Source organism: Xyrauchen texanus, chromosome 42 (genome assembly GCF_025860055.1).
Source record: "Xyrauchen texanus isolate HMW12.3.18 chromosome 42, RBS_HiC_50CHRs, whole genome shotgun sequence".
NCBI classification, from domain to species: Eukaryota; Metazoa; Chordata; class Actinopteri; order Cypriniformes; family Catostomidae; genus Xyrauchen; species Xyrauchen texanus.
In genome coordinates, this window is record NC_068317.1 from 16,284,455 (window position 1) to 16,310,783 (window position 26,329).

Sequence of the window (26,329 nt, forward strand, 5' to 3'; positions counted from 1 at the left end):
GCTTTGACCCCCTACGCTCTCGTTGACCACTCTCTCCTGGATTTGCCCCTTTACCCTATCTTGATTCCCCGGCTTCGATTTAACGCTCACCCTGACCATTCTTCACTGGATTTGCCCTGTTTTTGTACTGTTGCCTACTTTGTTGGAATAAAGCAGTTTTCTCCGACATTGTGACTGTCTCGTCTTGTGTTTGTGTGTGCGGGTTACAGTTTAGTATAAATGGATGGGAATAAACTCCAGGCAAGCAGGATAACTAGACTTGTACTAGATCTGTATGAGGTAAATCTAAAACCATATTCTCATGGTCATCTCTGAGTGTGGGCCAGCTAGCCAGCTTTCTATGCCAGTATTCGTTGTCTCATTAAACAAGACTGTATCATGGCTTACCGTAAGATTTGTTTGAAATTAGAGAAAGACCTCAAAGCGACCCACCCTTTTGATATTTGATAAAAGCTGGGGGGGTTTTACCAATGAAAATGTTATCAAGCACCTACAGTACAGTGTTGTAGGCAGAAGGCCAAGCGTGGTTAAAATATCAAATAAAACTGGGACCACGATACTCTTTTGTTTTTGGAGACAATGAGGTCATACTGTTTCATTTAGATTGAGGCATCACAGATTTAAAGACACTGCAATCATACAATTAAAATTGATCCGTTGTTGAGTAAGCCAAACAAATGCACAGAAGTTATGATGGATTTTCGGTCACCATCAACACAGCTAACATGCCTTAAAAAGTCTCTAAATTTTCACCACACATATATGGGACAATTGAGCATTTTGAACACTTCAACACAGGACAGGCATCCTCCCTCAAGCATTTTGGTCACAATAAGGGATGTCCTCGCTAATATTGGACAGTTGTCAAACCTACTGGCATTGCTAGTGTCATATGAGATACATAAATAACAGTAGGGCACACTGAACGGGTATAGGTATTCTGGCAGGTCCAGGCTAGCTAAGCTAATTTATTTAAGTTAATCTTAATGAGTTTGCAACTGTTGTCAGCTGCTCCTTCTGGAAATAGTTTAAAATCAGCCTAAGGTAACTGCTTGAATCTGGTCAATTATGGTCATTAGCTTGCCCAAGCTAATTTGGTTATTAAATGGTTTATTAGCTGGTGGGTCTGAGGTTGACCTGGTAGACCTGGTTGGTGAGCATGATTTGAACTGCTAGTCCACCATGGCCAAGCTGGTGGGAACCTGGTTAAGTTGTTTGACCTTATTCCAAAACTCAGCTTGAACTGGTTGACCAACTTGATGGTATGACATGTTTTTTTTCCAGCAGAGCTTGTTGGATATACAGGTTGTCAAGGAGATGCATTGCTTTACTCTGAATTAGAAAATAACTAGCAGCATGTTTTTGCTCGACAAGAAAGAAATATGAATTAACCATATAGAGGTCCACCATGGGCAAATATATAGTGGTGTAATTCTAATTACCTAACACTGTACCGCATCACTGTCATTTTGTTACCCAATGATAAATGGCTGAGGTCTTGAACAGTTCAGTCCAGATTAAATCATGACATACAAGATTCATGGAACAGACTCCTACATTTAAAATCCCCAAATTATGTAAAACAAATAATGATCTCATAAAGCTCCAAGTGTGGACAATGTCCTTGTCTGTAGTAAGTGTTTTTGGTTTTAGGACAATTGCTGTAAGTATATTAAAACAGAGATTACCATATTCTTCCCAACATCAAAACAACATGTTCTATTGTGGAATCTACTGGGCTACACTGCACTGTTTATATTACTTGAAATATGAATCTAAGATGCATTCTTAAGACAAGTTATTGTTGTCCAAATTTCTGTTTGATTTCAAGGACTGAATATAGTTGTAGCAGGTGGTAAATCACTTTGCTATCATGTTCGTAATATTGTTTCCACTGCATTCAGCTGAAAATATCTTCAAAATTAATAGTTCAAAACTGTCTGTGTGGCACTGCCAGCACAAAGGTACACGAGCAAAAATCATTCAATGACTTTGATGGAAGACTATGAACTATTTTCATTGTAGCAGGGAATTGACAAGCTTCCAAAACTGAACAGGCTTACCTTAATATTCAAAATTTTCAAACTGCATTGCCTGCACCAAATATCAAAACCTAAACCCAGTCATTTTATGAAGGTACATTCTTAGACAACCCCCATCTCTCAGACCACAAAGATGGCAAAACTTCCCAATACACTGGACTTCCAACCAATCTGATCCACACTCATCTAATCAGTGCAAACCAAACTGGCAAATTTAAAACAACCGACTTATTTACCTGTACAGTTTGGTCACTTGACAATTTTTGCAGAAGCTGCATGATGAAATTTACAGTAGGAAATAAATCTCCAAAAACATTTTGATAAGAGGAAAAGGATACAGTTGATGATAAATAAGATTTTAAAGACACAGGCCATCTTAATGTTTGGTTAAGAGCATAATCTACGTGTATATGCTCTATCACTCACCATATCTTGTGATTTCCAGCTGTGCTGTTTAAAGCACTTGACATAATTACATTTACATTTATGCATTTGGCAGACGCTTTTATCCAAAGCGACTTACAGTGCACTTAATACAGGGACAATCCCCCTGGAACAACCTGGAGTTAAGTGCCTTGCTCAAGGACACAATGGTGGTGGCCGTGGGGTTAGAACCTGTGACCTCCTGATTAACAGCCCTGTGCTTTAACCCACTACACTACGTATACATTTGTCCCATTGAGTTGTTGTCAAAAAGACAAAGTTAAGTAAATGGATGGGCCAAGGATTTCATGTATCAATAGCCAGTATATCAAATAACACTACAGTGTGATACATGGGTACAAGCCGGAATAATGCAGAGTCTCCAATTCAGAGCTGCAAATTGTTTCATGACAGTCAAATATGTAAGCAGATGAGATTGTAATAAAAATGTGCACAATATAATGCTACCAAATGCCCCTGAGGTGTTCCTGCTCAACAAACAAGGGTTTGATTCCCAGATAACACAAATAATGATAAAATGTAAACCTTAAATAAATTGTACAGTAAGTTGTTTTTAATTAAAAAGGACTGCATGAAAGCATCGGAAAATTTGTGTTGGGGGGTCAAACAATGCTGAAACAACATAATCTTGCTTTAGAAATAACTTTAACCTTGACAAAGACCAAAATGTATAAATCACTATCCCTTTCTTCATCTCCTAAAATGCTTTGGACATACAAAGTTTTCTACAGTCAGTTCTGATATGCTTAGCCTAGTGAAAACAGACATATAAATAACTAAGAAAGAAAGTCACACATCATTGTTGTGTATATCTAAAATACAACATTAAATAAGAACAGAGAAAATGCACTGTAATTTGTATACATGCTCTAGAGTCAGCCATGGCAGGTAAAGAGTCCTGGCTAGGAATATGGCCAAAAACAGCCGGCTGCCAAAGCTGCAACTCATCTTTCATCTCCTGTCTAGACAGTCTCAAGTCCTCTGTAGCCACAGCCAATCGGCTTGCTAATTTTCACAACCAAGGGTGATCTGCAAGACCAAGGAACAGATTCCACTGACTTATACTACTGCACACCTCTCAAAAAGGTCATACCAGAGATGTGCTTCAGCACTATAAACAAATAAAATGTTCTGTATTTTCTCCAGTGCACACATCATAGTGAAATTCCAAACAGGATATACAGTAATACAAAGTTTATTAAACATGAATTGTCATTATAAAACAAAGTGTCCAATTTGTTTGACATTAAAATACTTATCCTATTCTAATTTAATACGCAGAAACAACTGTAAGTGAGCCATTTGTAGGTTGATTCTCCCAAAAGTGCAAACGGGCTTCCATTCACGTATTTTTAAGTGGATTTTGGAATATCTAATAACAAATGCTGCATAAAAACACCAAGATGTGACAAACTTCCCAAAATGTGCATGATAAAACAGTATAGATAAAACAGCCCACTTGAGGTAGAGATATTTTGAAGAAGACATGCATAAACTATGACAACAACACATTCACAATTTATATAGAACTTTGTACTGTTAAACACATGGTATGGAAGCGCTGCTTTATTTACAAATTGAATTTGAGCATAAATTAAATTTGCATCTTAGATGAAAACCTGGCTACTGTGGGTCTGTGGCATTTTTGAAATATTGCTCTGTTTGTTTAAAAATCCCAACCAGCTCAACATAGCATCAATGCTCAGCCAATATCTTGAGTTTGGGGAAGGAGAATTTGTAAGTTTGTCCAATGGCAGATGTGGGAAGTGTTAGGGAAATCTGTTTTGAAAATAAGCATATTTTTGCCATTCCGGCTGAGAAATTGCACATTTACATTTTTTTCAAAGTTCAGTTAGAATTTTCTTTAAGAGAGGCCTGTATTTGTGTAATTATATTTGTGCTTTATATTATATTGATGTTTAATTTCATTCCCCCAAAAAAATACTCACTTGCTAAGTTTAGACCTTGGAGATCATTTGATGTTTACTTGTGTCTGCGGCATTTACATCAGAACCTCTTGTGAAATTTCTGAGTACGGCCACAAAGCCAACTGCCCCCACACTTATAGGGTCCAGACATCAAAGACAGCCATAAATGTCTTATATATGAGTGAAAATATTTTGGCTGGAAAGGAATGTGGCATGTTTAATATAGATACATGGAGAACATACTCCTGCACTGTCAGAACATTTTTGTGAAAATTATACCTTTATAGTGTAGGTACAACAGCTTGTCACTGGGGCAGTACCCTCAAAGGTGCACCTTCTTTACACCTTAAGGTGCTAACATGTACATTTTAGGGCACAGATAAGACACTTAGGGTACTAATATGTAACCTTTTGGGACAGTTAAGGTACAAATAAGTTCAGAATAACATATAAAGAGTACAGTAGATGTACCTTTGATGGTACAGCCCCAGTGACAAGCGGTTTTACCCCTAAAGGTAAAACTGTTGCACATTTCTTTCTGACAGTGTTAGGTGAACTAACACAAGTTCCCACAACTCGGTTTTATTTACCATGGTAAGATACAAACACAGAACAAGATTCACTCTCCGAATGTCTGCAGGGGTTGTCCCTGTATATGTAACAGATGTTTAATCTGTGGCTCAATCTAGTGTCTAGATTAAAATAATTATGGGGATTCCTTTAACTGCACCAAGACTGCAGCAGGACCAGGCTTTGTGCAACACTGTTTGAACATGATATTGGTTTAAGAGCTAACTATTGTTTGAGCAATTGTGAAACCTGACAATAAGATCTTTTAATGTCCCCCAAAGTGCTTTAAAACCCCAGCAGGACCCTGTGAAAGCATGCACTGTACCTAGACAACATGGTTTGAAAATATCTAGACCAACCCATTCTCATAGACCTGATCAAAGGGTTGTAGACTGACACTGCAGAAGATATTAGACAGTTTTAGATGATTTAGTTGATTTCAGCTCATACTTATGACTGAATCACAGCCTTGCTCATGTGAAATTGTTTACCTAAAGCATGTGAAATACCAAACTGATCGCACTGTGAATTTGATGACAAAAGGTAGAACTTTCTGTAGCTGAAATCGGTCTGTGCATACCAAAATATCAAAGCAACCCCAAACCGAAACCTTACCACCACTGGAGTAAAAGTGAATATTTTTAGAGCGATGCAATCTCTGAATCGTGCTTATCATTGCTTATGTGAATGTGATTACTAGTTCGTTCCCACAGCACTGGAACATGTGTCTCGGAGGTTGCTCACACATCAGTAGCATTAGATGGAAAGATAAACACATTTGAACTGATGCAAAAATGTCTGATGTGAGATGGTGCTTGTCAGTAATTCAGCAGAATGGGGTTAATTTCAGGATACATGAACATTCGGAAGCAATCAGGAAAAGACCCATAACTGGATAAGCCATTATACATTGAAACTCCACCTTATGCTATGTGTTTCTAAATTCATCTCAGTAAGAATGGGAAGAGCCAGCTTTTAAGGCTCAGTGCAAAAAAAAAATACAAGTGATTTTCACATTGAAAAAGATCCTTGAGGGGTTTCCTGAAAAAGTCTGGCCTTTTTGATGACTACAAATAAAAACAAATTAATGGTTACCATTCAATTCAAATCATAGCTCCTGCTTAGTTGTCCAATCCGACCCCTGATGGCAGACACGGGTTTGCTAGTCTCAAGGCAGATAGAAACACACCGATGACTACTAAGTGATTTTCCTAAGCACGCTGTTCTCATGCTGCCAGAGTAGAAACTAAAGCCTGCGGGTGGAGTTCACAGCTGTGAGTTCGTGTCTGAACACACCGGTTGAAGGCAACACTTATGAACTCCATGATGCGTAGACTCTTTGTGTCTAATCCTGTTGGCATCAGCAGGGCTTCCACAAGGCCACAGAGAGGGAGAGAGAGGGGAAACTTGGAATAAGGCAATAAGTATATAAATGTTCTGTCTGAAAAAACGTGGGCTTCACTGTAATAGTCCTCTACTCCCAGTTTGTCCCTCATAAAAGAGAAGTAATTATTTGTTTGACTATGTGAAAATGAAACATGGTCTAATTACAACCAACCAGCCACTAATCAGGCAGAGGTGACTGTTGGTGTTATAGATTATAGTTTATGATACATTTTGAGTCAAAATGCCTCAAGGCCTAAAAGACCTGAAATAACTCATAAAAGCAGAGACCACTGGTGAATAGTTCCATATCCCCACATTTCTGGCTACATTCTCATGCAGCAGTTGATGAATGCTCCTTTGTCTTCGAATACAAGGGATGGATATTCTATCAAGTATTGAGATGACAGACCTCCTTTCTGGTGAATGAGTTGACAGTAGCATGTGTGATGTGACAAATGAACATCTGGCCAGGTGTGTGCATCTGTAAAACCAGAGCAAGTGCAGTGAGTTCAGAGTCAAAGCTGTTTATTATTGTGTTCACACTCAAGCATGAGCAGAATTTGGATCAGCCCACCGATGCACATTGATGTTATGATAGAAGTGGCAGGCAAATTAGTTTTCACTTTACGTGTAACTTGACTTGCGGTTTAATGGCACAATTGACATGATCCTCAAAATGGACAAGAGTATGTGGTCAAAATGGAAATGTTTTCACAAAGCTCCCTTAGCAAACTGAAGCTTTGGTACCATGCTTGAGTGTCGCATGAGATTTCTCCTACCAACAGAGCAATTCAAGCTACTACCTGTTATCAGTGGGGGGCAGTAAGCAAACCTATAGTATATTAGGCACAGCTGTACAGACAACAATATTGTACAAAATGAGAATACATTTTTGTATAAAAACACAGCTGGATGAAGGGGATCACACACCAGACGTGTCTGGTGGACGACATGGTGCATTCTAAAATTCTAAACAACTGTTTTCATTGAAGGCACACACCACCTCCGCAACTTTCCATCTGTCGGCAGCGCCCAGCTACAACTCCGGATGCTACTCAAATTTCTGCCACGTCACGGAGAGCAACTTATATATTATAATATTTTCCATTAAATTCGACACAAATCATTATCAAAGGACATCGATTATGTACTATAGCATAGTTCTAAAAAATTTGAAAAACCTTGGTAACTTTTGTGTACTGTATGAAATCTGAACCACATCGACATGCCCTTTGTTTGATAACTGTGCCGTGTCCTAGCCCCGACTCTGCGTGGTATTTCTCGCCCGGTGTGTGATCGCCTTTCAAACTACATTTAACTTGACAACAGAAACCTAAAAACTGTGTTTATGATGTGACGCGACCAAAGTGAGATGCTCCAAAAGTTTCCGTCTGACGCATGTGTACATTGATGTGTCCATCTCGGACAAACTGACAAATTAAATTGCACAATGGATTGTTGAGGGCTGGCAGATATTGTGAACTCATATAAATACTATATGTTCAATAATATGGAAATAAACAATATACTGCCTTCTAAAGCCACTTTTTATATTGTCTTATCAGTGCTTTACTCATCTACAAAATCCACATTGTGATAAATCAAAAGATATACATAGTGCACAAAAAAAATTACAAATCTTTATTAAAATATTTGTGATCTGGGATCTTCTGTGCCAGGAAACATCACTACGAAGGTATAATGTCCATAAACATGACCTCATTTTTAAATGACAATCTATGAATGGGATACCAGCCTAAAGCATCTTGACATTTGGAGTAGATGTAGGCCTAACTATGTTTTCCAATAATTTTCCCTCTACAGAAAGAGCACAAATAACAGTATAAAATCCTGCAGATCTCACAATGTAGTTGTATGAATGTTTCATCCTCTCACAATTCATACAGTTCCATCACTTCCAAGAAAGTTTGGTACTTGTTACTGCTTCTGCGTCACGTTGCTTTCATTTGTCCACTAGCTGCCAAAGAAAATGATTAAGTTGCTGAGGGGGTTTTGCTCTTGGCTCACCAACTGCTATGGCACATTGGTTTGGCTGAACTCAGACACTGAACAAGTGTAATCTGTACAGTTTAATGAAATATTATAAATAAGACAAAGAAAAGAAAACGGGAGAAGAAAAAAAAAAAATCTGATACTCTGCCCTAAAATATAAATCGGCTGGATTTCCCCCCCAACTATTCTTGTATTATAATTACGTACTGTGCAGTCTGTTACTGTGGCATTCAAAATCCATTAGCACACCCTGCCTGAGGACCCCCTCCTAGTTTGATGGTCTTAGCTGGTAGTTACATCTACGCGCACCTTCAAAGCCGGAACTCTTCCTGAACCGGTACTGCACCGGTATAAAAACCGGCAGCGCGTCTCAGCAGGGACAGTGCAGTTCTCTCGGGTTCTCAGAGAATACAACCAAAGCTTTCTGCTGTTCAGACGCAGGGAAACAGGAGACGTGTTTATATCCATAGACTACTCTAGCAGTTCTCAGAAGGTAGGGATATTTGTGTTAGTGTATTCTTTTTAAATGTTATTCTTTTAATTTGATTGTGTGTTGGCAAAATCGTTGTTTAGACAATTATAAGCATGTTCAGTGCTGAATACATAGTTATCTGAATTGCATTTTATGTATTTGGAGAAAAAACATATTTGTATGAGAGTTATTAAGGTATAGTTAGTAAGCTATTGTTATTAATACTATAATACATTTATATTGTATCTAATATTGTTATGCTTTAATAATTTTCTGCAGTTTACTTATATATTATGTTTGTTATGTTATAATATTATTATATTTATTTATTTGTTTTATGTTTGATGTCACTGTTAAGTTACCAGTTTTATTGTAGGTTAGACACCTTTATTGTGTTGACAACATTTAGGCTGAAACCATATGATTACCATGACACAATAAAAGTTAAATGACAGAAGTCATGTTGTTAGTGTCATGTTCTAATAAATGGGAATACTCTCTATTTCACAGGAAATTCTGCGGAAGGAATACCTCTCACCACAATGTCAATCATGAATGAAAACCGCTTGGCTATCGACATTCTCTTGTGTGTATTCTTTGGAGCAAGTGCACTGGCAGCCTTCAATCCAACGCTGTCTTCATCCCTGCCATCGACCAATTTCACTGATATTGGCTCCGCGCCTCCTAAATACCTCACCGAGGCTACAAACCTTGCCAAACCCAGACGGAAGCGTTATATTTCCCAGAATGACATGATTGCCATTCTTGATTATCATAATAAAGTCAGAGGAAATGTGTCCCCCCCAGCATCAAATATGGAGTATATGGTAAGTCACTCATAACAATTACTATTTTTTAATTAAACAAGTAGGCCCTACGATAAAATCAAGAATAGTTCTAAGATTTTGGGGGGCTGTTCACACCGAACGACGTACGCGCTCGGTGTGAACAACCCCTTAAAGTTCTAAACCACAAAGTTTCTTTCTTTTGAAATTTTGCTCAGGGTTCTCGCGACAGTTCGCCGGGTTCAGCTGTTTATATATTTATTTGCGTAATTAACTGGCATTTTGCTCGTTTAGCGCGCAGCTGCTGGTGTGTTTGCTGCATTTTGCACGTTACTCCGTTACTGCTCATTGCATGATGCAGAAATGACAAACGTCTCCATTTCAATTTGGCACCATCAGCTGTTGGGTAGATTTAATTGGCTTGGACCTCCAGAGTAGATCCTCTTGAACAGAAACAATGTGCTTAGACTGAAGCTAAAAGATGAAATGTTTCCAAAACGCACAGTCATGGAAAATACTGTCAGTATTGCTATCAGAGATGTGAACCATGTCAGATTACTCTGGTATCATGTTTATTGTTGTTGCTGTTAATAAAGCACTGATTTAACCATTAATTAAAGTCAAGTACAAGTTATTGAACTATGGTGAAAGTCAGTTTAGGTATTGATTTGCTGACATAGAATTAAATGATTTATCAATGCATTGCAATGGTTTAAGACTCCCTCAGCTCACTCGGGGACTTGTGAAATCCTTTTTCATTTTGGGGCTCAAAAAACATTATACCCTTCAATGTCATTCACAGAAACAAAGAGTCTTGCTTTGTTTAAACATAATGGCCAGACCTTCCTTATAATGGAATTTTTTTTATCTGTGAGCGTGGCTTTTTAGGAACCCAACAATTTCCCATAATAAAATTAGTAAACTGACAATTGTATAGAGGACTGATTGCAGTGTGTTTCATGTCTCAGGTGTGGGATGACACTCTTGCAAAGACAGCTGAGCAATGGGCATCCACATGTATTTGGGAGCATGGTCCTCGCAGTCTTCTCAGATTTCTAGGCCAGAACCTCTCAGTCCGAACAGGAAGGTGTGTATCTTTACCCTTATGCACAGTCTGTGATCAATAATTTTTCATATAATTGTATCCAGTATCAATGGACATTTCTTGGACTTATAAGATCAAGAAATACTTTTTCCCATGAGGAGATTTCTGTATTGCTATGTTTGGATTGTTTACAGGTATAGGTCCATTGTGCAGCTGATGAAGCCCTGGTATGATGAAGTGAAGGATTACTCTTTTCCCTACCCACGAGACTGCAATCCCAGATGTCCCCTTAAGTGCTATGGGCCTATGTGCACTCATTATACACAAGTGAGTTGATTATGATTATCGTTGTCCAAGATATGTAATACAAATCTTATAACAGTTGAGCTCTTCAAGTATGTCATCCACAATTTGACAGATTCTCTGCTTTTGCATTCCTCTTTACCAGATGGTTTGGGCAACTTCAAATAAAGTAGGATGTGCCATCAACACTTGCCATAATATGAATGTCTGGGGCTCAGTATGGAAGAGAGCAACATACTTGGTGTGCAACTATTCTCCAAAGTAAGTACTATATATCCTGTTGCCTTATGTTATGTCACACAACAAGGATTTGCTGTGCTGTTGTAAAACTCTGTTGCACAATTACAGATTGTGCACAAAACTGAGAGTAGCAACTTGACACCCGTCTGTTAAATACATTTTGACTTGGACATGCACAGTGCCTTCTGGTTCAAAGACCTAGATGACCTCTTGCATTCCTGCAGCTCCTGTTGCATGTGAAATTTTAGTGGAATTCTGCCTCTAATTCCAGAATCAATGCACTTTAATCTTTAATCCTGGCTTGTGACTGGCTTGTGACCTTCTATTTTTAATCTTATAAGGCAGCGCACTTGAGAAAATTGTGAGGCTATTGCTAAACTAAGTTATTTTTAAACTTCAGATAAGACTTAAGACTTGCTGGCTGGGAACTTGTTACAGTAGGTTGAAAATCAGTGTGTAGAAACAGTTTCTAATCAGAAATGTCAGTACAAGGTTGATTCATGTCAAATTACAATTTAAATGAAATGTATTAACTGTTTTTACACAAATACATCAATGTAGGAAGGTTTGAGAATTGCCTTCAAATTTCAAAAATTTCAAATTGTTTATTTACTCAAATGTATTTTAGTTTAGTATTTTTCTGACAATCCAGTATTGTACACTTCTAAGCAGGCATTTACCTACAAATAAGATTTCTGGTCAAATACTGTAGGTTCATGTGATCTATGCATATTGTGCCCAACAACAACCTGAAACCAGTGCATGTAAATCATTATCATGTGTCATTGACTGATATTCTCATTGTTGTTTACAGGGGGAACTGGATTGGTGAGGCTCCATATAAAGTAGGTGTTCCTTGCTCCATGTGTCCTCCAAGCTATGGAGGATCATGCAGTAACAACATGTGCTTTCCTGCTGTAAACTCAAATTACCTGCACTGGTTCAAATAAACACAGACAGAAAAATGCACATGCCTCATCACAGAGACACTCTCCCTGATGGGAATTTGCACAACATTCCTGCATCACCCTGTTTTGTACATATGGGCCATATACAGGACCATAGTTGTAAGGCAGCAAGTGTTTACATTTTTTTAAGAAATGTGTACATAAATTATTTTACAATGTTTAAACTATGTATTGGAAATACAGTTTATTTCCAGAGAGGGACTGTACTGTGATCAATCGAGACATGATTGGTGCTTACATTTTTCAGAGTAACTGCAGTCAGTTACCACTATGATAGCATTAGACTTGACTCCCATTAAGTGTTGTTGGCAAGTCTAACATTTCAAATTGTCTGTAGTCCCAAACTTGGTTTGATGGGTGTCCAGAACACCAAACCTGTTCTATTCTGTTGGATTCATAGGTAAAGACATTGTTGAACGTGTCTGAAAGGTCAACCCTGGCTATTCTGTTGGCTGGTTTTGGATTCTTTTCAGCTGAAAGTCTAGTGAGACCAGCTAAGGAGACCAGCTTAAACCAGCTAAGACCAGCAAACCAGCTTAAATATATATCTTATGTTTAAGTAAAGATTGATCAACTGACATTGGATCAAGTACTCTGCTTTGTTTTATGTCATATTTATTAACCCTGAGGGTTACGAGAATTTTGGTGCTTCAGATGAACTATTAAGCTTCTCTTGAACTGGAGTGTAACACTGCCAGGGGTGGACTGGGAAGAGAAATCAGCCCAGGATTTTATATAGAAACTTGCGCTGTTCTAGTCTGCATATCACTGCCCCTTTTAGCATATTGCGGTGGCATTTTGTGGCCCATTCTGCATAACGCGGCGGCTCATTTAAGCTTATCGCGGCCCATTCTGCACATTTCGCGGCCGGCCCGCCCGGTTCTACTGATGGCCAGTTCGCCTCTGATCGGCCCACCAGGAAAATGCCCGGTATGCCAGATTACCAATTCAGCCCTGTCCACTGATATGATTTATTCACTGCCATCCTCAGTGACGCTTTGCTTTGGGTCTTCCTTCTTGGAATGTGTCCAGATGCTAAAAGCGTAAAGCCTGCAAAAGTGTGTTGGGGCTTAGAAATTTTGAAATGTAGATTAGGACCCAGCATGTTGTTAGGCAGAGCATTGAACAAGATGGCTAATCATGCTGTACCCTCATGGAATGTTGATGCGGTTTATGAAAAACATTTTGATATGTAATCGCACCTTAAATTTTTGTTATTTTATTTTTATGTATTTGTAATTAGAAGGCTTTTATTGTTGGTGATTTTAACTTTTGTACATACATTTATCATAAAGTTAGCAATATGGTTAGTGTATAACAATGGCACTCTGTTGGGGGAAATGCATTGCATTGTTTTGATGTCTTTTTGAACGGCATCACACAAGCACTTAGGGAATCTAGCAGGCAATACTTTGCAGCAGTGTGCATATAGAGGAGGTGATTTATAGGGCCATACCTTTTCCCTCTACAGATTTAAGATGTCCAACATGACATCAGTGCCATTGTATGACACGTTCTGTACGTGAATTTGAAAAATTCTCTGAAGGCTGGTTCACACTGCTCCAACTAACATCAGCAAACACTCAACCATTGTTGGGTTTTGTTGGATCTGGTGTTGACTCTGTTGGCATTTGTTTGGGGAGTGGGAATATGTTTCCCAGCATTCTACATCCAGCAGCCAACTTCAGAATAGTTGGCATTTGTTGGACAAAGTAAACCAGCATTCATGTTTTTTTTTTTTATGATGTCATAATCAGACTGTATTTTGAAAAAATCTTTGTAGAACTCTTTTATATATATATATATATATATATATATATATATATATATATATATATAACATGTTATGGTGCTAGATTTAATGAACAATGTAAATTTGTGGTTTGCACCAACTGCTAAGATGCCATATACCTATGTATGTTAGTAACTATTTTTAGTAACTATTTATAATCTAAAATCAGCTGTACATAGCCTTTTTATACAAATCTATTTTATTATAAACCAATTGTTTATATCTGTTATTTAAATGTGCCCATTTGTGCACCACTGCAAAGTTCGACCTATTGAATATTTCTGTTATTACTACAGCTTTCAAATGCCTCCCATTACTAACATATGTTTATGGTAAGAGCTTCTGAGAGAAGTTCTGGATGAAGGCAAGATGTAGAAAGAGACACCATCAGTGCTGGCTGCATGAGTCTTGAAACCATTGCCTTGGACTTTTTGTCCTGCAAGCAAAAACAAATACATTCAAATCTAAACTATTATTTTAGGTTTAAATATTATTTGAAATACACTATAAAGAAAACCCATGTTGACCAACTCAATTAATGTTGTATTTATGATTTTTGTTAATCAGGCTGCTTGCAGATGCATTTTGTATTGTAAAATAAAGCTTAAAAATGTTCTTCAAAGTTTGTTCTTGTTGAGCTCTCTCTCTCTCTCTCTCTCTCTCTCTCTCTCTCTCTCTCACACACACACACACACACACACTTTCAACATACACAAAAACAGACAGATCTGATCGTAATTATTGTATATTTTAACTCTGTCTCATCCCTGCTCCTTTTGATGACCTGTTTTTAAGTTCCATTTAAGCATTGTAATATAAGACTGTTTTTTTTTTTATATGAGAACTGGTTGCAATTAAATCCCAGCTGATACTGGACTACACAAATAATATGTAGAGTATATGATCTTATGAGAGAGGCCCTCAGTTCTGCACAAAGCAAATGGAACCAATGAACTCTGAAAGCTACAGGCCCCACCTCATGCACTCTGTTTGATAGAGGGTTGGGCAAGCAGACAGACAGACTCTCACAGCTACTAAATTCAGCAGACTTGGGAGAAGTATACAAAAATCACAGGGAAATATGATCCCATAAATGTTTTGATCTATTAGACAGACACAGCTGTTACTCTACAGACTTCCAGCTGTGAGATTAGCTCGGTTAGGCACTATAGTCCACAAAGACTAGCCGGCCATTGTACCCTTTGATGAATTTTATGTAAAGCAGTAGTCAAACCAGTCAAACTTTTTGGAACACTTGGCTGAAATATTTCTCATGATCTTAAAAATCTTTTGATCTGAATCCAAATGCTGGTGTATGCTTAAATGTTTGAAATTTGTTTTGTAGACACAAATATAATTGTGCCAGCACCATATTAATTTATTTAATTATAAAATTAATATTTAATAAAAAATAAAATAAGTGCCCAACAGAGATGCAAACTCCTTCAATACGGTTTAAAAAGCATCCCATGTGATACCTCAAGAAGTTGGTTGAGAAAATGCCAAGAGTACATGTCTGCAAATTCTAGGCAAAGGGTGACTACTCTGAAGTGTTATTCCATAGTTTTGATGACTTTACTATTATTCTAAAATGTGGAGAAAAAAATTATAATAAAGAATGAGATGTATCAAAACTTTTGACCAGTAGTGTATGATTAATATGGAAAAAAAATTTACAAGGTAGTGTTTTGCAGGAAGGCTGAAGTGGGTGAAGAAAAGTCTATCTGAGTGGTGAGGCTACAATTTGGAATGACCCACTTGCTTTATTTACTCACCCTCATGAGATCCCAAACCTGCATGTCTTTCTTTATTCCATGGAACACAAATTAGATGTTAAACAGTAGATGTCAGTCACAATTTACTTTCATTGCATCTTTTTTTCTGTACAATGAAAGTGAATGGTATCTAAAGCTAGCATCTACTATCTAACATCTCCTTCTGTATGTTACGGAAGAAAGAAAGTCATATTGTAATGATGAGTCATCGGAGTTGAGATCCATGTGCAGCTTTATTATTAATAATGAAAACAGGTAAACAGGCAAAGGTCAATCACAAGCAGTAGCAGTATCTAAGGATAATTAAAGGGGTGGTCACAAACAGGCAAGAGGTCTGGGCAGGCAGCAAACAATCAGAGTAGTCCAGGTAAACAGTAGTAAACGTAGGCAGGCAGCAGAGAATCAAACAGGGAAATCAGGAAGGTAATAACAGCAGGGAATAACGCTCAGAAATGTATGCAGAGCAAAACAAGATTTTGCCATTATTGGCGAGAGAGAGTCTTATATAGCTGAGTAGATGAGGAACAGGTGAGCATGTAATCAGAACCAGATACTGGGTTATGGGAAATGTAGTTTATAGAGTGAAAGTCAATACTCAGGTGATGTAGTCCTCTGCTGATGAGTGAAAGGAACAGTGGAGGTGGGATTCGAGACACATATGGGTTTGGAACAGCATGAGGGAGAGTAAGAACTATCCTGAGGCCGTGGCTCAGCTGAGTTTATCTCTAATCTGAATTTTCACGTGTCTCATTGTTTTATATGCCTCATTAAACTTGTACAATATAGCCCTATTTAAATTTAAGCTCTCTGGTCAAAATTACAAATGGTGTGCATTGTAAAAGTACACAAAGTCCTGTGGAAATAAGTGTTTTGGTTCTCTATATAGAGGATCGAATTCTCACAACAAAGACTCGGTCCAAAGAATATAGCTGCAAGAAAATATGCCACCTGTGTGAATATCAAGATTTTAACACTAAAATGTGCACTCGCCAACAAAAGTTGTGGAGTGACATTTTCCAATTTAAAGCAACACGACTGTACAAAAACAGCAAATTAGGGCACCTAGTTGCAGCCTCAATTAGTCTCTAATTAAAGCACAGTTAAATAAACGGTTCATTTTAAAAGTATTCAATTGCATTGTCTCGTGAAATGCAGGCTCGGGATTTATCCTAGAAAGGCTTAAACTTCCAAGTTAACAGGTGATTTATTGCCATGTGAGTATAAGCTTTCAACAATATCGTTTTTATAAAACGTGCCCCAAGCTCTTCCAGCTAAACACTAAGTGAAATGTGGTTGATGGCAGACTGTCAGCCTGAGAGCTTTGGCTATAGGCTGGACATAGCAGATCAACAACCTGCTGGTGAAAGCTTGGCTGCTTCGCTTTTTCTTTTTCATCTCTTGGGGACCATTGGTGATAGCATTTTTAAATTCTTTGTGCACTTCTTTCCCTTTTCCTTTCGCTCTGTTTGCCTTTCTCTTTTTCATGAACCCACAACAAATCTGCTCATTCGACAGTCGTCTCTCCTCCCCCTCTTCCCTCTTCTCTTTTCTTTCATCTGAGGTGGTTAAGTTCAGACTGGCCTCTGCTGTCCTCGGACTACCCCATGGATACTATTCCCCTACTTTCCATGATAAACAAGTATAAACAAACTGTTCGTCATAATGGAGTGAAAAGGCTCATTATTTTTTTTTTTAATCATTACTTTTTTCCCCTGAGAGGTCTACTTGTCATGTGTTCTTTAGTTTTTCCTGACCATTTTCCACCCATTTAAATGGCCTGTTTTCTTTTTTTTTTGGTTTGTTTGTTTTTTGTGCCTTTAAAAGTATAGGTGTGGGTGAGAAACTGATCAGTACCTGTCTGAGACAATGTCTTCGGGTAGACCATAGAACCGTAATACATTGTTTCACAAATGCTATGTGGTTTCAAAGGCAGAAGGTGTTACGCGTGCAGACAGCGAAGGCAGACGAGGAGAGCGGGTCTAAATGCAAGCTTACTTTATTATAAGCAGATAAACAAATAAACACAAAGAAAAAAAACCCACAATGGGGAAATAAACACAAGACAGAGGAAACGGGCAGGAAACACATACCAGGCTAACAACACTCAACGAATGACAAGGAGTGAACAAAAAGCAGGGCTCAAATATACAGTGAGTGATGACAGAATGAGACACAGGTGAAAACAATGAACAAAATGGCAGTGATGATGGCAGGTGGATTCTGGGAAGTGTAGTTCTAAACAATGACAAGTGAGACAGTGGAGCTAAACAAGGGACAAAACTATGGAATGCAAAGGTGACAAAAATGGCAGACAGAGGGCAACAGTGAAACAAGACAAGGAATTCCTAACATAGCCCCCCCTCAAGGATCGGATTCCAGACGATCAAAGTAACATAAAACAAAACAAAAAATGTCCATGACTGGGGGGAGCTTGAGGTGGGCAGACAGACCAAGGGGGCAACAACGGGCAGACAGGCAGTCCAGGGGGCAACGAGGGGCAGACAGACAGTCCAGGGGGCAACGAGGGGCAGATAGACAGTCCAGGGGGCACAGAAGACAGGCAGGAAGTCCAAGGAAGGTTGCGCTGTAGGAGGCTCTAGAGGCGAAGCCCTGGAAGGCTCTGGAGGTGGAGCCGAGGGAGGTGGCGCCATAGGATTCTTTAGAGGCGGAGCCCTGGAAGGCTCAGGAGGCGGAGCAGAGGAATTCGGCGCCATAGGAGGCTTTAGAGTCTCTGGGAGTAGAGCCGTAGGAGGCTCAGGAGGCGGAGCCATATGAGGCTCTGGAATCTCTGGGTGAAGAGCCGTAGGAGGCTCGGGAGTCTCTGGGGGCGGAGCCGTAGGAGGCTCTGGAGGCAGAGGCCTGGAAGGTTCTGGAGGTGGAGCCGTAGGAGGCTCGGGAGGCAGAGCCGTAGGAGGCTCGGGGAGAAGAGCCGTAGGAGGCTCGGGGAGAAGAGCCGTAGGAGGCTCGGGGAGAAGAGCCGTAGGAGGCTCAGGAGGCGGAGCCCTGGAAGGCTCGAGAGGCTTGAGAGGCGAAGCCCTGGAAGGCCCGAGAGGATTGAGAGGCTTGAGGGGCGGAGCCCTAGAAGACTCGAGTGACTTGAGAGGCAGAGCCCAGGGAGGCTCGAGAGGTGGAGCCCTGGAAGGCTCGAGAGGCTTGAGAGCCAGAGCCCTGGGAGGCGGAGCCCTGGGCGGCTCGAGGGGCTCGAAAGGCTGGAGGGGCGGAGTCCTGTAAGGCTCGAGAGGCCCGAGAGGCGGAGCTCTGGGAAGCTCAGAGGGCGGAGCTCTGGGAAGCTCAGAAGGCGGAGCTCTGGGAAGCTCGGAAGGCGGAGCTCTGGGAAGCTTGGGAGGCGGAGCTCTGGGAAGCTCGGGAGGCGGAGCTCTGGAAAGCTCGGGAGGCGGAGCTCTGGAAAGCTCGGGAGGCGGAGCTCTGGAAAGCTCGGGAAGCTCGGAAGGCGGAGCTCTGGGAAGCTCGGAAGGCGGAGCTCTGGAAAGCTCGGAAGGCGGCGCTCTGGAAAGCTCGGAAGGCGGCGCTCTGGAAAGCTCGGGAGGCTCGAGGGGCACAGGCTCTAGGACGGGCATGACCACTGGCGCTGGTTTTTGGTCAGTCCTGGCTATTGGCGTTGGCCCGGGAACGGTCGAGGCTACAGGCGCTGGCTCAGGGACGGTCGAGGCTACAGGCGCTGGCTCAGGGACGGTCGAGGCTACAGGCGCTGGCTCAGGGACGGTCGAGGCTACAGGCGCTGGCTCAGGGACGACCAAGGCGACAGGTACTGGCTCACTGTCCTCTGAGGCGACAGGCTCTGGCTGGGTGACAGTGGTATGCGCTGGCTTGGGTTCACTGACCGTGGCTGACGAGGGCTCTGGCTGGCAGACCGGGGCAGGCGAGGACTCTGGCTCGCTGACCGTAGCTGACGAGGGCTCTGGCTCGCAGACCGGGGCAGGCGAGGGCTCTGGCTCGCTGACCGTAGCTGACGAGGGCTCTGGCTCGCAGACCGGGGCAGGCGAGGGCTCTGGCTCGCTGACCGTAGCTGACGAGGGCTCTGGCTCGCAGACCGGGGCAGGCGAGGGCTCTGGCTCGCTGACCGTAGCTGACGAGGGCTCTGGCTCGCAGACCGGGGCAGGCGAGGGCTCTGGCTCGCTGACCGTAGCTGACGAGGGCTCTGGCTCGCAGAACAGGGCAGGCGAGGGCTCTGGCTCGCTGGCCGTGGCAGGTGGAGACTGGGAAGCAGAAGCCTTTCCTCTTCTCCTCCTCCGCCGGGCGGACGAAGCTGGCAATGCTGGCTCGTTGGCCGTGGCAGGCACGGAAAGCCCAGTGGCGGAAACCGGGATCGAGAGAGGTGGTTCCCCGGCAGTGAGTTCTCCCAAGACTAGATCCACATATTCCCTCCACGTGAGGTCTCTGGAGTTCGGCAATCCCCTCAGCTGGTATGTTGGTAGCCCGAGCTGGTAGATGGTTTTCAGGGATGTGTCGTCGAAGCCGGTGTGGATGGCAACAGCGGAAAAGAAGTGGGAGTACTCGCGGATGGTCAACTCCGCCTGGGTCAGTTCCATCAGGTAAGCTGCTAGATCCATATTGGTCGTTCGTTCTGTTACGCATGCAGACAGCGAATTAAACACAAAGAAAAAACCCACAATGGGGAAATAAACACAAGACAGAGGAAACGGGCAGGAAACACATACCAGGCTAACGACACTCAACGAACGACAAGGAGTGAACAAAAAGCAGGGCTCAAATACACAGTGAGTGATGACAGAATGAGACACAGGTGAAAACAATGAACAAAATGGCAGTGATGATGGCAGGTGGATTCTGGGAAGTGTAGTTCTAAACAATGACAAGTGAGACAGTGGAGCTAAACAAGGGACAAAACTATGGAATGCAAAGTTGACAAAAATGGCAGACAGAGGGCAACAGTGAAACAAGACAAGGAATTCCTAACAGAAGGTAACTTGGGTAGCGGGATTAATTGACAAGACTTGGAGAAACAATCCACTACTGTCTTTCTTCTGCTGAGCACCAATGATGATTTTTAGAAGAATATCTCAGATCTGTTGGTCCTCTCAAAGCAAGTGAATGTTGACCAGAACTTTGAATATCCAAAAAGCATATAAGGGTAGCATAAAAGTAATCCATTTGACTCCAGTGATTTAATCCATATCATCTGAAGCGATATGATCAGTGTGGGTGAGAAACAGATAAATATTTAAGTCCTTTTACACTATATATTCTCCTTCCTGCCCAGTATGTGGTGACATGCATAAAGAATGTAAATTGGCAAAAACAAAACTAGAAGAATATAAAAGTGGAAGTGGAGATTTAAATATTGTTTCTCACCCACACATATAATTTAGCTTCTGAAGACATTGATTTAACCACTGGAATCATATGGATTACTTTTATGTTGCCTTTCTGTGCTTTTTGGACCTTCAAAGTTCTGGCCACCATTCACTTGCATTGACAATTATTGGAGAAAGTATTGCCATTGTCTAATAAATTACATTTTTTACTCACAGACTATTGATGACATGTAAGAATAATGCAACTGAAAACTGAAAAAGATATTAAACTAACCGAGAAGGGGGCATCTTCACATATACAGTATGTAGTATTCATATGCATGTATATGACTTCACACAATATAGTATTCAGTATTTGCACATGTTATTATATATTTCACCTTTCATAATTTTAATCACATTTCAGTTTTTTCTTTTCTTTTTTTTTTACAGATTTCACGTTCTATCAGTTCATATGATGTCATTAATTATTATTATTTTTTTTATAATGACACAAGCTGTTGCCTCTATTTGAAATTTAATATACTTTTTGGTTTTTTTTGCAAAGTATTCACAAGGTTGGAACCTAATAATGAACATAGAATTACACATATAACAATTATTTAATAATTTTATTATAAAAAAATATAATTTAAGTGCTACTATATCAAAACTACTACTACAAAATCAAACAAATACTTGCATAGATGTGAAACAAGCCTATTTCTTAAATCATGTAATACCTACAGTGTTTTCTGAAAGTAAAATATTGATGTATGAATGTGCAATAAAATATTTATGTTTTAACACATTTATTACACTTACTACATTACTACATTTTGTTGAATGTTTTTAAATGCACACTTTTAAAAACAGTCAGTGGAAAAGTGCTGCCAAATAAGGTCATTTTCCTTCAGAGTGCATGCTCATGAGCCAGAGCACACTGTAAAATATGAGGCTGAATCCATCTTCTTAATCACCAGCTTCTTATTCAGTAAAAGGATCATGGTGCACAGAGTGCTTCGCCACTACACAACTCAATCTCTGGCGAGTGAAATCTTAATATTTACTCACCAGTGGCAAGTAACAGACATATTTTAGCCGCATAGCACAAAATGTTGTCGCATATGCGAGTGATTTACTCGCAATGTAGAGGGCTGATTGGATGGACCAAGAGAGAGGAGATATTCATCTAAAAATCTTTGTCTGTGTTCAGCAGAAGAAAGAAAGTGATACATATCAGGGATGGCATGAGGGTGAGTAAATTATGAGAAAGTTTTCATTTTTAGATGATCTATCCCTTTGAGAGCAGATTGAAATGATTAGAGACCTTGTTAAAGTAAACCGATATGTTGGGATCCTTTGGAAGGATATGCATCTTTTCTCCATATTACCTCAACGCAATTGGCCGAGCAAAGTTTCTTATCACCCAGTAGTCATCATTGACGTATTAACGCGAATACTCGTGTGTTGATATATTCATCTGTCTGACATCAGAAAGTTGCAAAGGTTTCAGATTGAGTAATTTTTTTGCAGCTTGGTTTCAATAAATGTTCATTTTTGACAAGGGAGGACGTTTGAGATCCGAAACTTACATAGCTCTTTTGTCATAAAAGATCAAGGAAAATGTTATTTCTTGCTACATGACCCTTTAAAAGCTTTGCATATTGCTTGAAAGATTCAGCTTGAAAGAAAGCTTGCACATTTACTCTCAATGCTCACCTTTTAATTCTTGGGAGAAGGGGAAGAAAAACAACACTTGGTAAAATGGAGGGTGAAGAGGTTACAGAGTAGTGTCCTGCATCTGGTGCTCTCCACAGATGCAAGATCTGGTCTACTGCAAAAGCAACAAAATGGACTGTAAACATCCTCTGTGCAATGCCAAAATTTCTCTCTAAGTTCAGTTCCACAGCCCCATCAGCCCAAGTACCCCTTTGTCAACACCAAACCAGAAAAGTGTCCTATTCCAGTAACCCATATTCTGAATACCCATTAATATTGATATTATCAAAATGGCCATTATTACAAATATTCACTTTAGCCAAAACCAGGTAGATTAGGTACCAGGTACCAATCAATACTGTAGGTTTAAACAAACTCACAAAGTAGCTTCTGATCAAACTGAAAAGGAAGTCTTGACCCTTGTTTTATACATTTCTTTAATACAAATTTTATATAAATTGTGGTTACAGTTTGGCACTTACAATGGAATTAATTGGGGCCAGTCCATAAACATTAAATGTTTTTAAAAGTATAGCCTCAAGATGCAAACATTACACTTAAATATGATGTAACATGATTTTAGTGTAATAAAATGGCTAACTAACCATCTGAATAAAGTTCTTTCCAATATTACAACTTTGTTGCCATGACAATGCAATGCCAGCAAGCATGCACTAAATCTAGATGCAAGTGGCCTTGTCGCAAAGTGCTAATGGAATGGGTCAAGTGCAATTTAGTACTGAACTTCTTCTCTGGTTATTGCCTGTGGAAAAGAACAGTGGTAAAAAAAAAATCACAAATCAAAACATTTTACCCTCTTTAACTTCATTCACCGGCCTGTCTTGCAATGACCTAGAAATACATCCAACAAGTGGAAAATGTGTTACACAAATTAGATCATGAATACAATTGTAAATGTAAACATAATAATATTAATACTACTACTAATAATAATAAATATAGCTGCAAGCAGCGACGATGGGCCCAAGTACCATGGGTCCATTTCCACCCGGTGGCTTTTGGAAAACAATGCAAGGTGGGCACATGCATTTGAAATTTTTACATTATTTTAAACAATTTAGAAGCGATTTGGGCCATTAATTTAATGCCTCGCCATGGCAACAATGTTTGATTAATCAAAAATCTGTTCACAATTTGGCATAATATTATCTAAATGTGGTGACAGTCTCATGAATTCCATAGGATTATATAAAAGATCAGAGACTGCAATATTATAAAATCCAAAATGGCTGACTTTCTGTTGGGCAGAGGTATAACTATGATTATGAAAGTTGTCTGGCTTGATGAGACCTATACATGTACCAGTTTTGTTGACTGTAGGTGAAAATGGGGGTATTAAAGAGGCCGTCTTACACATCCATTTTAAAGGTGGTGCTCCAAAGCCGCCCCTTTATTGTCTTGTAAATATACTTTATAAACAGTGTATTTTAAAGATTACTGCAACTTTTATTTTTACTGTAATTGACTTTAATGTAACTGCATTTTTGTTGCTTTTTTAAATAAACAAGAGACAAGACAAAATCATTATATTACAATTTTTGTGGTAATTAACATTATACTACAATGTACATTTTTTAGTTTTGGAGCTTAAATTCTAATGACTCGGTTATTTAAAACATAGTTATTAAAAATTTTTGAGAGCACTAACATTTTTATTTTAAACTTGTAATTTCTGTTTTGTAGGTTTAACAAAGCAAAATCTAAATCTTTTCATGTACTCCCTGGAATCTGCTGAAATGCTCCTTTGGGAATGCATAGCCATGGTTGGGAATCACTGGTGTTGTTGAGCAAGCTGGCAAGAAAACAAAAGTGAAATAAGTCAGATAGTAAGCAGAAAGAGAACCAAATGAAGCCACTCTAGGATTACACATGTCTGCTCCCCTTAGTTGCAAATCATATGTTATTGATAAAGGTGTGAGGAGATCTGTTGAAATTATAGGAATCTGCTTCAGTGTTTTGATGGCTGGAGCACGGTGAATTTAACACATCTGTTTGACAGAAAGCAAGTGCTCTGACTGTAAGCATGTTTGGCAATCTGCACAGATGTTGGCGCATGGGTGTTAAAACATTCTCAGCTGTAAATCTTCCTATGTTTGGTGAGCTACCACTCACAGTCTGCGTTCCAAGGAAGTGATCTAAAGATGCAACCAAGTGAGCGGTGTCCCTTATAGACAAGGGAAATAAGCAGTGGGAAGACTGACCATACTGTACACCACCACCACCACCATTCTAAACAGTACTGTGGCAGCAGTGGAGTCATTCAGGTTCCTGGGCACTACCATCTCACAGGACCTAAATTGGGAGACCCACATTGTCTCCATTGTGAAAAAGGCCCAGCAGAGATTGTACTTCCTTCACCAGTTGAGGAAATTCAACCTGCCACAGGCACTGCTGATACAGTTCTACTCAGCAGACATTGAGTCTGTCCTCTGCACTTCAATAACTGTCTGGTTTGGTTCAGCTATGAAATCAGATATCAGAAGACTACAAAGGACAGTTTGGACTGCTGAGAGGTTATTGGTTGCCCCCTGCCTTCCCTTCAAGAACTTTACACTTCCAGAGTGAGGAAAAAGGCTGGAAAAATCACTTAGGACCCCACTCATCCAGCCCATTACCTTTTTGAACAGTTGCCTTCTGACCGACACTTCAGAGCACTGAGCACCAGAACCATCAGGCACAGGAACAGTTTTTTCCCTCAGACTATCCATCTTATGAACAGTTAAAACTACCCCTTTGAGCAATAATTATGTGCAATTCACAGTCTACTCTTTTTATATTTATCCAACACATTCAACCTCTTCTGCCATTACATTCCCTCACACTGTATATAACAGCTTTGTATTTATATTTGCACTATAAATGTGTGTGTGTATGTATGTATGCATGTGTGTGTGTGTTTTATTATTCTCTATGTATTGTTGCTGTTTTGTGTTGTTGTGCAGTGGAAGCTCCTGTCACCAAGACAAATTCCTTGTATGTGTAAGCATAATTGGCAATAAAGCTCATTCTGATTCTGATTCTATAGTTTGTATAAGCTCGCTCTCTTAACACAAAAGTCAATCTCGAAATGCAAGTTGAAATGACCTGTGACATGCACCAATGGGAAATTGCAATAAATGTGATGATGTAAGATATTGCAGGCTTGATGTAATTAAAAAATAATCACTGTTTTTAGCCAAATTCAAGAAAACTGCATCTTCCATTGATTGCGTTCTCCAGATAACCTATACATTCTCTCGTAAATTATTTTGCATTCTCTTGCAAAACATTGCATTCTCTCGCAAAACTAGTGCTCTCCTATATGCATTCTGCTCCTGAATGCTGTGCAGGCTGTTGCATTTATGAGAGATAAGTTGAGATGACAGGTGCCGGTGCCTAGTTTTTGTGGAAAACTGTATCTTCAAAAACTGTAACATGTAAAGAGTGAGAAGATACAGTGACTCCTTTCTGTATTGCGTCATTACATCATACATAAATCTGATATATGGCATATGCAAAAACTGAAAATATATGATTTTAATTTAATTCAAAATGCAATTTTTTTTAT

General features: G+C 39.8%; 1 protein-coding gene across 1 annotated transcript; it reads left to right on the plus strand.

Moving 5' to 3' along the window:
* Positions 1-8,731: 8,731 nt before the first annotated feature.
* Positions 8,732-13,982, plus strand: LOC127634763 (peptidase inhibitor 15-A-like). The gene is made up of 6 exons (XM_052114440.1): positions 8,732-8,876; positions 9,366-9,682; positions 10,609-10,727; positions 10,880-11,012; positions 11,134-11,249; positions 12,043-13,982. The coding sequence occupies exons 2-6, from the start codon at positions 9,398-9,400 to the stop codon at positions 12,176-12,178; spliced, it is 789 nt and encodes a 262-aa protein (XP_051970400.1). The 5' UTR covers positions 8,732-8,876; positions 9,366-9,397; the 3' UTR covers positions 12,179-13,982.
* The last annotated feature ends 12,347 nt before the right edge of the window (positions 13,983-26,329 follow it).

Excerpts from the sequence above, each read along its gene's own strand:
- LOC127634763 (XM_052114440.1), top strand. The coding sequence starts at position 9,398 with ATGTCAATCATGAATGAAAACCGCTTGGCTATCGACATTCTCTTGTGT. Across the intron at positions 9,683-10,608 it reads CATCAAATATGGAGTATATG|GTGTGGGATGACACTCTTGC; the intron begins GTAAGTCACTCA and ends TTCATGTCTCAG. Across the intron at positions 11,013-11,133 it reads TGTGCACTCATTATACACAA|ATGGTTTGGGCAACTTCAAA; the intron begins GTGAGTTGATTA and ends CCTCTTTACCAG.